The sequence below is a fragment of the Lagenorhynchus albirostris genome, chromosome 7 (genome assembly GCF_949774975.1).
Source record: "Lagenorhynchus albirostris chromosome 7, mLagAlb1.1, whole genome shotgun sequence".
NCBI classification, from domain to species: Eukaryota; Metazoa; Chordata; class Mammalia; order Artiodactyla; family Delphinidae; genus Lagenorhynchus; species Lagenorhynchus albirostris.
Window position 1 is genome coordinate 51,680,184 of NC_083101.1, and position 17,427 is coordinate 51,697,610.

The window sequence follows — 17,427 nt, forward strand, 5'->3', positions numbered from 1 at the left end:
TCACATATCAAAACATTTGCCCATTTAAAGTACAGAACGTTTTTGGTATACTGAGTTGTGCAACTACAGCAACTTCAAAACAATTTCATCACCCCGAAAAGAAACCCTGTACCCAGTAGCAGCCATTCCCCATTTCCCCCCAATCCCCCAGCCCTAGGAAACCATCAGCCTAGATCTGCTTTTTCTGCATATTTCATATAAATGGAATCATACAATAGGTGGTCCTTTGTGACTGGCTTCTTTCACTTAGCATAATGTTTTCAACGCCCATCCATGTTCTAGCCCTAGAGATCACTGAGCTGTTCTGGTCACAGTAGGTGGAAAAAAGAGGCAGAAGGAAGAATGGGAAAGAGAATTTGGAGGGTCACAGCACAGCAGCACAATGAAATGAGGGTGAGAGTCCCTCCCATGTACCACACACCCAGGCAGGCTGCATCTGCTCATTACTTCATCTCATTTAACCTTCATAGCCTGGGAGCATCCCCATCCCCAGCTCAGATGTGAAAACTGAAGAGGATTTCAGTAGCTTTTCCAAGGGAATGCAAGTCATAAGGGGCAGAACCAGACCATTGTCTTTCATTCCACCAGATCCTATCTGGAGCTATCATATTCTGAAGGTGGGGATTTTACAACCATTGTGGTGGGTGGCTTCTGGCCAATCTTTAAAAGGTGGTGGTCACTTTCTAAAGTCATGAAAAACGTGCTCTTAAGTCATTTCACTTCCTTATCCCCGAGCTTCCGCATTCAACACCCACACATTCCTCACTGCACTGCTACCTGTAAGAGCAAAGGAAGAAAAAGACCTACATGTCCAGTGTAGGGGACTGGATAAAGTGTGGCACGTCGATGCCTCGGCTACGGCTGGAAAATAAACTATCAGGGGGTAATCTCAAGATACACGCAGTGAACAAAAACCATGTACAGGACAGTGTGTATGCTATGCTACCATTTGTATGAAAAGTAGGTGTGTGGGGAGGGAGTGGAGAATAAACACACACACACACACACACGTATTTGCCAGAAATCTCAAAAAATCATAAAACCTGGTTGCCTGTGTGGAGGGGAACTGTGTGACTGAGGCCAGTCGTGGGAAGAAACTTCCTTCTTCAGCTTTTTGAATCTTTTAACTTTTGAACCATGTAACCGTATTACCTATTCAAACACACATATGTATTTTAAAACCCACTCCTGCATTCAACAAGTATTAATGAGCCACTAGGCGTAGCAGGTGCTAGTCTAGGTGCTGGAAATACAGCTATGAACAAGACCAAACAAAATAATGGAAAAGGCTCTTGTAGATTCGCACCCCCTTGTTTCTGAGTGTCTAAAGGACCAGTGCAAAGGCCAGCTTCTCTGACACCAGTCATAACTCCTTTGTGAACAGGAATCTTCCTCTCCTTTGCTCGGATTTTCTTCAGCATTTATCGTCTGCATCACACTTAACAATGAATCACCTGCCCCTTTGTTTTGCTTGCTGTTGCTTCAGGAGTGCTCAACGTTGATCACCCTAATTCAGTTGCTATCACCATTCACATAATTATCCAAGATAGTCCTGGAACCCAAGAAATATCCCACCTCTCCATTCCCATCACCCACTTGTTCCCACTGCCACTATCTGGGGGACGAGAGAAGCGCAACCCTACCTGTCTTAGCTGGTTAAGAAAACGAGCCTGGGTCTACCTCCTGCTGTTCTTTTTTTATTTTTCAGATTGGGCAAATCACTTAACCTGGGTGTGTACCTCAAATTTCTCATCTGTAAAGTGGGGAAATGACAGGACTATGTCAAGGGCAGTTGTGATAATTAAATGAATTAGTACAGAAAGCACTTCTAACAGTGTTAGGCACCTAGAAAGCTCTGCTGAATTTTATTAAATGTTGCTATTATCTTGAGTCATTCCTTCCCCACCTGCCATCCCCTGCCCCTCAGGTTCAGCGAAACTTAACTCCTTCATTTCTGGAATACATCATATACTCACAAGCATCTGTACCTTTATCCTCAGGCTGGTCTGAAATAGATGCTCTTGCCTTTCCTGCCTGCTTGGTAAGGCTGGGCTGTCCACATAACTCTCCTCTCCTCCCCAGGCTTAATACGCTTCCAGCAAAACACTTTATTTACATGGCTGTCTCCCCTGGTAGTCATGAGCTCTGCCGAGAGAGGGCCTACGTCACCTTCATTCTTTAATCCATCAGCCAGAGGGAGGGGGAGTCTGAAGGGGAAAGACAGGACCACCATTTAATTTATTTTTTTAATTAGTTAATTATATTTTGGCTCTGTTGGGTCTTCGTTGCTGTGCCTGGGCTTTCTCTAGTTGTGGCGAGTGGGGGCTACCTTTGTTGCAGTGTGTGGGCTTCTCATTGCACGGGCTCTAGGCAGGCAGGCTTCAGTAGTTGCAGCATGTGGGCTCAGTAGTTGTGGCTCGCGGGCTCTAGAGTGCAGGCTCAGTTGTGGTGCAGGGCCTTAGTTGCTCCAAGGCATGTGGGATCTTCCTGGAACAGAGCTCGTACCCATGTGCCCTGCATTGGCAGACGGATTCTTAACCACTGCACCACCAGGGTAGTTGGGACTACCATTTTAGAACAAGCCTGCCATTCACAAATGACCTTGGACATACCTCCAAGTGCATTATCCCATTCTGACATATCTTCGTTTAAACAATATATATATACTGGGGGGCCTCAAAAAAATGGAAGTCTACAGCAGGGATCCACATACTTTTAAAAAAAATTGAAGTATAGTTGCTTTATAATATTGTGTTAGTTTCAGATGTACAGTAAAGTGAGTCAGTTGTACATATATATATTTTTTCAGATTCTTTTCCACTAGAGTTTATCACAAGATATTATTTCCCTGTGCTATACAGGAAATCCTTGTGGTTTATTTTATATATAGTGGTGTGTATCTGTTAATCCCATACTCCTAATTTATTCCTCCTCCCCCCCTTCCCCTTTGGTAACCATAAGTTTGTTTTCTACGTACTTTTTAGGTAAAGGACCATATAGTAACTATTTTAGGCTGTGTGGGCCTTATGGCCTCTGTTGCAGCTCCTGAACTCTGCCCTTGTATCTCCAACGCAGCTACAAACAGTGCGTAAAGGACTGGTGTCTCCAGCCAAAGCGCGAGGCCAGGTAGGAATCAGGGGACTGTGAAGGCACAAACGGCGGCCGGTCCAATTGTGGAACATCAAATCCCTCGGGTTACTGCACTCAGTGCGCTCCGATTAATCACACACAATACTAAAGGGAAGAAAGGACTTCACGAACAGCTCCGAGGAGAGACGCAGGAAGGTAGGTGTCCTCCAGGCAGGCGGCAGGCACCGGTTCTGGACCTTGGATTCAGCAAGGATTGTGGGGCCGGCTCTCTCAGCAATCGCCTTCTGCTCTGCCAGCCCGCAGGGAAGCTTCCAACACCAGCAGAGTCTGGAGCGCAGGTGCGCTCCGAAGAGACCCCTCTCGAGCAAGTGCGCTCTGACCCCATCTCTGATGAGGTACAGTCCCTAGGGGGTAGCGGTTACACCCCAAGAACGTGCCTCACCGGCCAGGTGCACCATCTGAACACTAAGTCTTTCCACGGACCTTTCAAACCAACTTACCTACCTAATTTCACACTCATTATCTTAAGTTACAGATTCCAAGTCTTACATCAGACATTTAGAAACAGTCAAGACGGGCGCCACGTTGGCCACTGTGACTCCGTCTTGCCTTTCCTATTTCTAACAGATCATACATTCTCTTCTAAACTCTACGAGCAGGAATCATAATATCACATCACAACAACTGGGGGTAGATGTGCTCCAATAAAACTTCATTTATGGACACCGAAATTTGCATTTCATGAAAATTTCATATGTCACAAAAATTCTGCTTTTGACTTTTGATTCACTTTCAACCATTTAAAAATGTAAAACCCATTCTTAGCTCACAGGCCATACAAAAACATATGGTCGGCTGAGTTTGACCTACAGGCCTGGAGCTGAAGGACTTCTGGTGCAAAGGGTTTTCTTCCTGCTTCTAAGAGGACTTGGGGGAATGGTGTTTCCAAGGACCCATAAAATTAGGGTAACCCTTTTTAGCAAGTAAAAGTACAAAACACCTAGTTAAATTTGAATTTCAGATAAACAAGGAATAATCTTGTTTAATGTATGTTCTATGTGTATTTTATCTGGCACTCCTACTCCAAAGAGCATAGTACAGTTGTCCCCTGGTATCTCCAGGGAACTGGTTCCAGGAGCCCCCGTGGATACCGAAATCCCAGGATGCTCGAGTCCCTTACATAAAATGGTGCAGTCCACTGAATACAGGAGGCCCTCCGAATACCTGGATGCCAAACCCACAGGTACAGGGGCCTGACTATACTTTCTAGGTGTAAGAATACCAATCTCACCCTCTACCCCCGCCCCCTCCAGCCTACGAAGCCAGCCGTAAGAGTACGCATATTCCCACCTGGAGATGCCTTTGAGCTCGCCGAATGCGCTGGAGAGCGCAGACACTGCCTGTCAATCAGAGGAAGGGGGCGGGTTTTCCGGGTAGGAAATGGGCCTTGAAAGAGGGAAGGGAGAAGACTCCTTGCCCGACCCAGGGCCCCTCCCACCGGTGCAAAAGGGCAGGATGGCGCCAGTGACGTGGGGCAAACCTACTGGCTGGCCGGGAAGGGGAGGCGCTGGGTAAGGATGGCGTCTATGGTGGTGGGGCAATCCTGTCTGTGGGATGGGAGGGCCCCAGCCAAGCACCCTTTTCCTTGAGGTGTCTAGGAAGAGGAATAGGTGATTATACTTGGCAAGCCAGAGCGCGTAGATTCGTGGCACTCTGATTATTTCCTTGTTGGTTTCCCCAGCTTTTATTAGTGTTTGTAAACAATAATAAAAATACCCTTGTCTCATTAAGGTTCCTGGAAGCAAGGAAGGGCTTCGTATTCCTCCTGAGCCCATGAAAGCAGGAGGAACGCTTCCACTAAGGACAGTGTAGGGCAGCAAGCAATGATGGGGATGGAGGAAATGGGCACCCCAGGGATGAACATTTAAGGACAGAATCAAGGCTGCATTAGTGTCCCCATAATGAGACAGTCCCAGTCCCCCCTTGGGAGATTTAATTCTAGTTTGTATCAGTTTATCGCCCCTTCGTGATTTGGTTCATTATTCCAAATACTGCTCTCTTGAAAGCATGCTTCTTCCAGTAAGCTTCCCTCCCCACTCTCTTCTAAACTCTTGATGTCACTCTTAATGTCACCTTTCAATTGGCAATGAATCCTGAACTCGAGACATCTGTTGAACTGAACTGTTACTGATGTTTTCTCTGGTGAAATATTTAACTCCTTTGTCTTGTTTTCCCAGCACTAGGAACATATGCTTTGTAGTGTTCCTGAAGTCATGTTTGGTTAAGGGTATTGTAGCCCTTCACTTCACATCAGCCGGCTCTAGCAATAACCGTATTATCAACTTGAAGCAATATTTATCAATAGTAGTACAGAAATATATAAATGAATGTAATTGTTTTGTCATTTTATAGTTGCAGGTGGTTTTTCAATAATTTGTGTCAGAAATGGCTATGATTACAGTTAGTCTAATTCTTGGCATCAAATACCATAGTCATCCTCACTGTTTTGCTTCTTGACTCATCATTCTTTCTTCTGGAATTAGATGAATTTTTGTTTTCATAATAGCTCTCTAAAACTCAGTGTAGTTTTCTTCCATACCTTCGTAGTAACCTGACAAGGGCTTCTTTAAAAAAAAAAAAATTGATAAAATACATAATAGCTGATATATATGTCTGCTAAAGGTTTCAATTTTTAAACTTTGAATCAGCCACAGAATGTTCATTTTACTATTCCCAACTCTCTACCTCATGTAGATGGCCTATGGTAAATATACAAGCCTACTTACATTGTTATTTATCCCAGGAGTATTAACACTGCTAATCTATCTGTTTGTCTTGTTTTTGTTTTGTTAGCCAACCGAGAAATCAGCAAGTTAGTGGCTGTTGAACCCAATGGGAGATGTATCTGAGCTCCTTTGTTGATATACAGTTTAACTGCCAATTAATTTGAAACTTTTGAATGAAATTTTATTTCAGAATTTGTTTTCACTCTTTCCTCTGTCCTTTTTTATCTATTACAGCAGAAGTCACAGGAAAACTCTTGCAAGAGCCTCAATTTACAAGAGCATCAATTGTATAAGTACTTAAATAAATAGATGGTAATTTGGGTGGATTGTTAAATTTAAAAAGTAATCATCTTTGCTTTTAAATGGCCAGTTAAAATAAGGTATTTGTAAATTATAATCTGAAATAGCAAGCTGACATTTGTTGGCTCTTTACAGATATCAAACAGTAAATGTATGTTGTCACTTTTTCCCCATCAAATTAAACTTTGTAAAACAAATATTTTTTAACCAGATTTATTGTTGAAATTTTAAGCAGTTGAGCCTACAAGAAAAACTCATGATGGTAAGTCATTTCTTTTTTTTTTTCAGGGTAATGGAAAAGGGTCAGTATGCTGCTGATAATTTCAGAACAGCAGTTAATACTGAAAAGTCATCTACAATTATCTTCAAAATACATTTTTAAATTTTTCTGGATTATGAGTGCATTTTCTCTAGATCACTTCATTTCACTTGTATCATGTTCAATGATTTTTCTAAATAACTTAAGCTTTCCTCTTTAAATGTCAGAACTTACATTTTAACCATTTTTATTGGGAAAAATTCTAGCATATGTATACTCTTCTTAAACAGAGAGTGAGGAACTGAACATGATTTAATCTTTTGCTGATAACTCACTGAGCATTACTTGTGAAAATCAATCATTGTGTAGTCGTAAAACAGTGATGCTCCCAAGGCCAACTGTAGGCAGCAGACCTGTGCCCTGAGTAACACAGACCAGCCTTCCCTGCCTATGTCTGTGCTGTCTCCTCCCTCCCATCAGCTCTAACCATTGCTGTTCTGCCCATGTGCTGCCTGTGATGTGCCCCCTTATTGTGTCCTTTGGTCTTCCTAAGAACCTGAGACTGGCTCCAGATACTCAAATAGTGCGAGGATCATAGGCTTTGTGACAGATGTTTGCTACTCAGAGGTTCTGTCACTTATTTCCAGGCTCCAGGCTGGGCTCCTAACTACTGTTGTTGGGAACAGTTTACTTGGGAGGAACTAGCAAACTGCCCAGATTCTAAAACCTGCCTCTTTGTTCCCCTCATCTTCTATCTGTGCTTCAAAATTCCTCTGATAGAATTCCAGATCAACAATAGTTCACTCTTAGATGGTGCTTATTCTCTTGCAGGCACTCACCTAAGCCCTTTACGTATATCAGTCATTGCATCTTTACAACACTTCTCAGGTTATTTGCAATTTCCAGATGAAGAAAGGGAGGCACAGAGAGGGTAAGTGACTTGCCCACGGCACACAGGTGGTAACTGACCAAGCTAGGACTCTATCCAGGCAGCCTGACTGCAAGGCCTGCATTCCTTTATACCACACTTTCCAGGATTCTGACTGCCTTCGTCCGTCTGTGTGGATGTTGGTGGGAACTGGAATGTGTAGAGGAAGGTTGTCTTGTAATGAGGTTTCACTGCCGCAGCCTCAGGCACAGCCATCTTCCTGAACAACTAGGTCCCTGCCAGCATTATCTGCTTTCAGATTTCTCCCTCTCTGCCTATCCAGACTGTAGTTAGAATCAGCTACGAACAATGATCCAGTATTTTCTGTATGGCAGGCATGGTTCTAGGCATCTTACAAGCAGCTCTGATCCCTGTGGTATTGTCAGCTCCTCACAAAGACGGAAGGCTCAGAGACCTTAAGCGGCTTGTTCAAGTCCCACAGTGATTGGCGCGCTTGCCACTTTCATTCTTCCAGCACCTCAAGGACAAAAGCCTCCATCATTCTCCATTTGCCTATAGGATAGAAGCCAAATTCCTCACTGGCAGGCGAGGTGCCATGCTATCTTTCCAACCTTATCTCCCACTGGGCTCCAGCTTGACTCCTCTGTTCCAGACTGGTATGTCTGTGCCCTCTCCCCCAACTCACAACCTCACTCCCCATACCCCCGTCATCCGTCCTTTGTTCCCACAACTTAGAATGTCTTATTTTCTCCTTTGTGCCTACTCAAGTCCTGTCAGTCTTGCCTCTCACTGAGCGTCCTCCTATCATGAAATGCTTCAGGCCCTACGAGTCTCACTTCTCCCCGATTCCTGCTGTTCAGACCAGCCCCCCGGGAGGGGGGGCAGATCATTCATCCAGGCCAGCTGACTCTCGGGCTGCACACTTGGCAGGCACCTGAGCTAAATATTTTGACTCTATAGTGTCTCGCTTCGTATATACAGTTAGAAGCCCCACGGGGAATTTTCCCCGTGACCTGTTGTACCAAGAACTGGGGCAAAAACTGCTTTGCATGGACAAAATGCAAACTAGATGCAATTTATCCTTGGTGTTTTCTCGTATAGGTCCCCCTCCCTGTAAGTTATTCTAGTATTCTAGTAGGTGGAAGGTTATATGTAGATGTACCCTGCTTTCTCACTACTCTTAACATTTCAAATATGTAAATAATGAAAATGGCATACGTACTACTGTGTGCTAGATACTTTTCTAAGCACATCGTGAGTATTAACTAAGTTAGTTTTCCCAACAATCCTTTGAGGTGGTTATTATTATTACCCTCCTTTTACAGATGAACTGAGTCACAGAGAGGTTAAGAAACGTGCCTAAGATCACGTGGCTGGCATTCAAAGCCAGGCATTTAATTATGGTGCTATACTGCCTCGCCAAGAAAATAATGTATTCTTTATTTCTGGTGACAGTAATGCCTAAGTGCTTTTAAAAACTCAGATAATAAACAAAGTATATATGCATCACAGAGCTATGGTAACTGGAAAGCAAAACACATAATAATTTGTGGTGAAACCAGCTTGGGTTCCAATTCTAATGCCAAGAATGCTGGTGATCTGGGGTTGATCACAGGGCTGACACTGAGTCTGCTAGGCCCAAACTCAGATGTCATTTCTTACCACCCGGCTACAGGGGATGAAACAGGAGGGAGGACACCAGAACATGGGCCTGCTCCCAAACACACATACAGAGTATAAGGAGAAGGGCTTCCCTGGTGGCACAGTGGTTGAGAGTCCGCCTGCCGATGCAGGGGACACGAGTTCGTGCCCCGTCCGGGAAGATCCCACATGCCGCAGAGCGGCTGGGCCCGTGAGCCATGGCCGCTGAGCCTGCACGTCCGGAGGCTGTGCTCCGCAGCGGGAGAGGCCACAACAGTGAGAGGCCCGTGTACCGCAAAAAAAAAAAAAAAAAAAAAAAAAAGTATAAGGAGAAGATCACCCATAATCCTATAACTCATAGAGAATTAAATAACCTACTCAAGCAGATATTAATACACATTAGTTCCTATTTCAGAAATGGAACCACGTTGTACATACTGAGTTTTTTTTTCTTTTAGTTCAAAATTTTTAATAGCTTCATTGAGGTATAATATATAAACTATAACATTCTCTTGTTTTAATCATACAAATAATTTTAGTAAATTTACAGAGTTTTGCAACCATTATCATGATCCAATTTTAGACCATTGCATCACCCCTTCCAAAGATCCCTTAAACACATTTGTACTTACTCTCTATTCCCACCCCAACCCTGGCAACTGCTGTGTTCTCTCTATATTAATTTGCCTATTCTGAACATTTCATATAAATGGGAACATAGGAAAGAATCTGGCTTCTTTTACTTAGTATAATGTTTTCAAGTTTCATCCTTACTGTAGCATGTGTCAGTACATCATCCCTGTAATGACTGAATAATATTCCATTTTATGAATATACCATTTTTGTTGATTCATTCAACCATTAGTGGACATTTGCATTGTTTCAGACGGAAAATGCTGCTATGACATTCGTATACAAGTCTTCGTGTGGACATAACGTTTTCATTTCTCTGTGGTAGGTATCTAGGAATGAAATTGTTTGGTCAGATGGTAAAGTTTTCCAAAATGGCTGTGCCATTTTGCGTTCCTACCACCAATACATGAGAATTCTAGTCTTTGCACATCCTAGCCAATACTTGCTACTGTCTTTGTTTTTGAGTATAGCCATCCTCGTGGGTGTGAAGTGATATCTAATTGTTTTGATTTGCATTTTCCTGATGACTAATGATATCAAGCATCTTTCCATGTGCTTTCTGGCCATTCGAACGTTTTCTTTGGTGCACGACCATTCAGAAATTTGCCCATTTTTCAATTGGGTTATTTGTCTTTTTATTATTGTATCACAAAAGTTCTTTATGTATTCCAGATAAAAATCCTTTATCAGATATATGTCTTGTATTTTCACTTTCTTAATGGTGTCTTTAGAAGCACAAAGGTTTTGAATTTTGATGAAGTCAGTTTATCAATTTTTTTCTTTCATCGCTTGTGCTTTTGGTGTCATATCGAAGAAGTCTTTGCCTAACCCCGCTGTGTTCTAGAACTGGACTCCCTTCCTCCTCCCTTATCAGTATGCACTGAACATCTTTCTCCCTCAGTAAATACAGATCTGCATCATCATCCTTCATAGCTTTGTTTTGGAAAGAAGGGAGGGAAGAAAGGAGACAACAGAGCCAAACTACTCAAAATATCCGGGACCACTCTGTTCACCCTGGAGGTCTTCCCACTTTCCTTTTCGATTGTCTCGTGTCTGGTACTTCCTCTGTGGTTTGTGAATAAAAACTTGGTTAGGCTATTAACTTCATTACAACATTTTATGTTTTGATATCTTGGTCACACAGTTTCCTAGCCTCACATTTTCTGTAGGCTTAAGTCCCTCCATCACAGATTCTAGTGAGGGGATGCTCATAAGAAACACGTGTTCCCCTGTAATTTGGGATTTGACAGCTGCTGCTTCTGGCATTGACTTCATTCTCTGAAACTGGACTTGGCTTTGGGAACGATGCAGATTTAGTTAATGTATTAAAATGTAAATATGGAAAAAGAAAGGTCAGTAGTAGATAACAGCAATTGATTGGTATGTGTGTTTTCATGAAAGTCTTATGGATATTCCTGAACAAAATAGTGGTTCTCATTTAACAAGCTCCAGATTGAGATGAATCGTTGCATCCTGGCCTCTGTCCTAAGTAAAGCTTCGCTGGCTTGATGGGTAGGATATGAGGTACCATGAAAAGCTAGAAGCTTCTTTAGTAAATAATTTTCAGACTGAGAACACTAATGGAGAAAATCCAGGCTGAGGGAAAGAGCCTGTGAGAGGGGCCTCAGAATAAGAATGGGAAAGGCAGGTTAGAAGATTTTCAGTGCTGAAAATGCTAATCTGCTGAAAGAAATGGGCAACCATTTTGCTGAGAAGCCGAGTGGGGTGGCCAGGATCCTTTGGGGACCTAACCCCTAGGGTTGGGGCCAAGAATTTGGAAGCAGGGTACACTGGGGAAAAGCAAGGAGAGTGAGGGAGAGATGTGAGGGTAGCCCCCTTGGCTGGACAGTGGCCATTGCAAGGTTAGGGACGCAGCACCGAGCAAAGAGGTATGTAAAAGGTCAACAAAGAGCTCCTCCAAGCTAGTAAATAACTATATGAGGCTGAGAAATGCAGAGGGAGATCATTCAAAGTCCTTTTAAGATGCACCCTCAGGTCTTTAACTTTTGTTTTTCACATGGAAAACAATACCAAGCCACTGCAGGGCGCCAGCTGCGGTGTGCATGGAATATGGAATATACTGGAAGACTAAGAATCAGTGAGACCAGCTGGACGCTACTGCAGAGATTCAGATGTGAGAAGGGTTGGCCTTAGAGGCACACTTGGGTGTGTAGGAAGAAATGATCAGCAGGCCTTAGGGCTGGATTGGCCGTGCAAGTGCAAAGACAGAAGACAAACATGGTTGGGGGTAGAGGTGCAGGGAAGGCTGTAAGAGGATTTAGGTTTGGGGAGGAATAATTAAAATGCACAGATCTTGGGCTTCCCTGGTGGCGCAGTGGTTGAGAGTCCGCCTGCCGATGCAGGGGACACGGACGGGTTCGTCCGGTCCGGGAAGACCCCACATGCCGCGGAGCGGCTGGGCCCGTGAGCCGTGGCCGCTGAGCCTGCGCGTCCGGAGCCTGTGCTCCGCAATGGGAGAGGCCACAACAGTGAGAGGCCCGCGTACCACAAAAAAAAAAAAGCACAGATCTTAAGTATGGAATGAATTCTGATAAATGTCTACATCCCACCCCACCCCCACCCCAACAGAGGTTTTTGGAAGACCGAGTTTCCAGTGCCTGCAGGTCCTGAGCGAAGTTGCCTCAAAGGCAAGAAGCTGCATGCCCCTGAAGTAAGAAGCAAGAAGGACTGGAACTCCAGATTTGAAAGTTATCTGGAGCCAGCGGGTGGCGATTTTGTGAGCAAACGAGCACAGGTGCAGGAAGAGGTAACTGGAGAACAGAAAGGCCCAATGTGGGGCGCGCTTAACCCCCGCACACTGAGGAGCTTATTTGCTGTTATAAGCGCAGAGACTCTTCTCAGGCCTTCCACCTCATACTTAATTCTCTTAAATGAGAAAGAAACCACTTTCTGGCTGGCTTCTTTCAAAGTCTGCCCTATCGAGCTTGGAAAATGGCGTCACTGGGGGGAAGGGAGCTGGAGGATCCCACAGGGTGGTCTGCCCCTCCTCCAAGCAGCCTTCACGACTAAGATGCACAGCAACCTTCTTGAGCTGGGAAGCCCAGCTTCCTCCGTGCAGCGTGCTAGGGCAGCCCGGCCTGGGCACGCTGAGCGTACAGGGATCACACAATCCCCGAGCACCTCTGCTCCGGGTGTGCGTTTGCAGTGGCTCTGCAGCAATGCCCTCGGTGTTTGCAGCCTGTGCAAGCTTGCACGCAGCGGGAGCTCGGTGCCTAGAATTGGGGGGCGGTGGGCGTGGCCGCGCTTCCTCGCGCCTTCTCCCGCGCAGGCAATCCCGGGAACGTTCTGAAAAGTATCCAAAAGTTCTGCGCCGCGCGCGCGCAAAAAGGAAAAAAAAACCAAACGGGCACAACCCCCCACCACTCTGGGCGTTGCGAGTCCCGACCTCGCCATTCCAGCTGCACCTCCGGCTGCAGCGCGTACGCCTCCTGCGCCTCCTTCTCGGGAGCCTTGCCGTCGGCTGGGTGCTCCCCTTGCAGCCACCGGAGAGTCCCTGCGCATCTCCTTGGGGCACCATGCCCAACGACGACGCATACAGCAAGGCTTCGCCACCGTCGGAGGCCCCGCACGCCCCTGGGTCACCACCGCAGGGCAAGGCCGGGGGCTTCGGCAAAGCGGCCGGAGCGCTGCTCGGGACCACGGGCGGCGCGGGCGCCGGGGGCAGCGGCGGCTCAGGCTCGGGGGCGTCGGGCATGGACGCCGCCGCGAGCAAGAAGTCCCCGCGGCTGCCCAAGTGCGCGCGGTGCAGGAACCACGGCTACGCGTCGGCGCTCAAGGGCCACAAACGCTTCTGCATGTGGCGGGAATGCCAGTGCAAGAAATGCAACCTGATCGCAGAGAGACAGCGCGTGATGGCCGCGCAGGTGAGTGCGGGCGCCCCGGAAACGGGGTTCAGCCCTTAACTTTTTGGGTAAAGCCCCTCGGACCAGGCGGGCGCCACGGGGGGCGCGGGTTCGGGAAGAAGGCGGCGGTGCTTCCCGACAGCCGCGGCGCGCTCGGGGCCCGGGCTCCCAGCCACGCGCCGACGCCGCTCTCAGAGGGCCTGGACTCTCCGATGGAGCAGGGAGGTGCGGGGTTTACTCTGCTCCGGCGGCTCCAGATCCTTGACCCCTCCCTCCAATAGGAGTTGTGGGGTTCGCCCCCTCGTGGGTCTCGGCGGTCCCGGGGGTCCCGAGGATCCCCAGGATGTCTGATTTCCCTTTCAGAGCTGAGAGTTGCGGGGTTCGCACTGCTGGGGAAGGCTCCCCGGGATCTTCGACCCCGCTTCTGGCAGAGAGTTTCGCGGTTTGCGCCTTCGGGGCCCCCCGGGATCTCTGACCTCGCTCTCTGAGCAGAGTTGGGGGGTTTGCCCCCTCGTGGTTCAGTGGGATCCCTGACTCCGCCTCGAGCAGAGAGGTGCGCTTATATTAAGGAGGGTGCCCGCTCTGGCTACTGGTTAGGGCGAAGCGGAGACCCGGCTGGCTGCTGCTTATCCGCAAAACGCGTCGAGAGGCTTTGTTTTTCTGGAAAAGGCGCTGTAACGGACGCCAGGGTGGCGTGGTCCTCGTTGTGCTCTTGGCGCATTTTTCGTATTCGCCCGGGTGGATCCAGGTTGAGTGTCTAAGCCATTTTGAGCACTACGGAAATTTCATTAGCCTTTTAAAATTTGCTGTCTCCACCGAAGTTATTAAAGTACAAATTACTTTGAGTGTGTTTTAAAACACACCTAAGAATTTTTTAAAATCTACACAGAGGAGTAGATGCAAGAGTTTGAGGTTTTGTCTACCGTTCATGGAGTGTGTTAGTTTTTTTAAAGCATCCTAAACTGGGCAGTAATTTAGCACCTTCACGGAAATGGTTAACGTCGTTGGTATCCTAAAATGATTTTTATAAGAGAATAATATACATTCTTTCCCGCTAAAAGCTGTTTCATCCTTTTAAAACAGGTTATTTAAAATGAAAAGATACCAAAGAAATGCTTACTATGTGCTACTTTCGGTTAGGAATGGGTAAATAGCCCCCATTGAAAATGATTTAGGATCCTTGAGCAGGAGTGCACAAATGCTTAGAGATTATACTTTTTATGTACATCCAATTTTGAAATGTTTTAAACTAGATATATTTTGGCTTCACAGATTGCGAGTGCACTCATGGAAATATAGGTTGTTTTACTGAGTTTCTTTATAGACTTTTATCTTAATCTGTAATGGATGAAAAGAATACACTGAGTGTAGCATTAAAATGCATCATAATGAGTTTACTGAAAAAAAAACCCTATGAACATTTAAATTGTATTTGTAGGTAGAAAAGTTTTCTGAACATTTACCTGTTGGCTTTAATATTTAATATGGAGAGTATGCTTGGGAGAGGAATTGTCCTCAAAATAATAAAAATATATATCCAAGTAGGGCCATTAATTTTGAATAAGCTGTATTAATAGGCGTAGTAACTTGGAAGGAGGATGTTTGCTTTGTTAAAAACAAAAGCAACTCAAGATTACTTTTTTTTTTTTTTTTGGTGGTATGCGGGCCTCTCACTGCTGTGGCCTCTCCCGTTGCGGAGCACAGGCTCAGCGGCCATGGCTCACGGACCCAGCCGCTCCGCGGCATGTGGGATCTTCCCGGACCAGGGCACGAACCCGCGTCCCCTGCGTCAGCAGGCGGATTCTCAACCACTGCGCCACCAGGGAAGCCCCAAGATTACTTTTATAGTATGAAACTTCACTATTTTCCACACCAGAAGGCTTGTGCTGTGCTGAATGAAATCCTTTAACATTCATGTAACAGGCATTTTTAGTCATTCTAAAATAGTTTGAAATTGATCTTAGATCTGACTCTAAAACAATTGCATTTTAAATCAATTGCCCCACCTTCCCCATTTGAATAACATTTCCTAAGAACGCTTGAGAGGTCTTTGTAAAAGTGTTTTAAGTTTATGGACTATGTAATACCCTGTATGTTTTGTGCATGCATGGGATCCGTGTAAACCAGGGTCTAAGTTTGCATTGACATACTTCACAAGTTCATGGGTATTCTTTTAAAAAATTTGTGGTCAAATCTTTAATGTTCTGTTCCTAAACTTCTTGGTTAATAAGAGAAAATTCAAGAATTAAGCTTAATTATTTAATCTTAATGGATTATTCAAGGATATTTTTAAAGTTGAAGACTCCTCTTGTTATGAGTAAAATTACTTACAAATTAATCATTTTTCTAAATTTGGACTACGGTATTCCTAAGACAATGTGTACATTGTAGTTGTGTTTCTGGTTTACCGTTTTGATTTCAACTTTCGGGCCTCTGAGGTACAGGTGCTTCCCTTTCTCATTTCATTATTACCAATGGTCAGTTTCAACAGAAAGTCTCCATTTTTGTTATTTGTAGTAAGCCACAATACAATTTATTTTCTTGACACCTCTTTTTTCAACCTTAATGTTATTTAAAAGAAGAGGGACGATGAGGAGTGTCTTAGGTACGCTGCGTCCTTTCCAGCCCCCACTTGAATCTCCTTCCCTCCTGCCTGGAATACGGCACGTGTCCTCTCCCTTTCTCTCCACCTCTAGCCTCTCTCTCCTGAGACTTCAGTGCTGTATTCCAGCCCCCTTTTCCCCATTACTTCTGTATGTGCTCCCTCCGCCACAGAGAACAGGGCTCTGCAAGGTTTCCTGAGCAGCCCCTGCCTTCCCTGCCTACCCTGCTCCCTTATTCCGGGTCGTTCTGCCCCTTCATCCTTGCCCGTCAAGCCCCACTCATCCTATTCTTCAAGGCCCAGTTCCAGTACCACCTGCAGCTTATACTTACACTTAAAGCCGTTTTTGCCCCGGTTTCTTCGGCAGGATCTGTGTATGCCTGTCCTGTGGTGTTTACCACGTTTTGTCTTGAGTTGCAGTTGCATGTTTGCCTGTTTCCTGCTTCTCCTTTTAAACAGTGAGTACCTTGGGAACTAATCTAACCTTGCTGTATCTTGCTGGTCACTGTTCCCGGTACAGCAGCCTTTGACACACCTGTGGAAGGAAAGAGTGAGTGACCCCATTCTCCTTCCTTCCTAGTCTCTCCGTGCTGGCTTCTCCTCACGCTGAATGCCTCTGCTGACTCCGCAGCTTCTCATCCAGCCTTTCCCGCTGCTCTACATACTCACTTGTTTAAGGGACATTTTAGGAGTGCTTTTACTGTGGGCCAGGGACTCTGGCTGGAAACCATTTCTCAGCTTTGGCTGCATCTCAGAGTTACCTGGGTAGCTTTAAAAAGCAAGGAGGGGGCTTCCCTGGTGGCGCAGTGGTTGAGAGTCCGCCTGCCGATGCAGGGGACACGGGTTCGAGCCCCGGTCCAGGAAGATCCCACATGCCGCGGAGCAGCTAGGCCCGTGAGCCATGGCCGCTGAGTCTGCGCATCCGGAGCCTGTGCTCCGCAACGGGAGAGGCCACAACAGTGAGAGGCCCACGTACCGCAAAAAAAAAAAAAAAAAAGCAAGGAGGGATTCTCAGGCCTCATCCTGGGGTGGGGGGGCTTCCATGGCTTTGGCAAAGCGGTACTGAGTGACTCTGGGGTGCTGGAGGGTGACCCACTGCCCTGTGCTTCCAGGTGGCCCTGAGACGGCAGCAGGCCCAGGAGGAGGAATTGGGCATCAGCCACCCCATCCCGCTGCCCAGCGCGGCCGAGCTGCTCGTCAAGAGGGAGAACGACAGCAGCACCCCATGCCTGATGACTGAGGGCAGCAGCCCCTCGCAAACCCCGCCGGCCAGCACCCCGACCCCGCCCGCGGCAGCGGCAGGTAAGCCTGTGGCTGGGATGGAGGGATGAAAGGCGTGGCCACAGAAACAGAGTCTCGGGAAG

At 46.2% G+C, this 17,427-nt stretch overlaps 1 protein-coding gene across 2 annotated transcripts in view; it reads left to right on the plus strand.

Moving 5' to 3' along the window:
- The first annotated feature begins 13,134 nt into the window (after positions 1-13,134).
- Positions 13,135-17,427, plus strand: part of DMRT1 (doublesex and mab-3 related transcription factor 1) — a 105,405-nt gene continuing 101,112 nt past the window's right edge. For both annotated transcript variants that reach the window (XM_060153455.1, XM_060153456.1), the window contains exons 1-2: positions 13,135-13,482; positions 17,176-17,365. In XM_060153455.1, coding sequence (XP_060009438.1) covers positions 13,135-13,482; positions 17,176-17,365 — 538 coding nt within the window. The remainder of the gene's footprint in view (positions 13,483-17,175; positions 17,366-17,427) is intronic.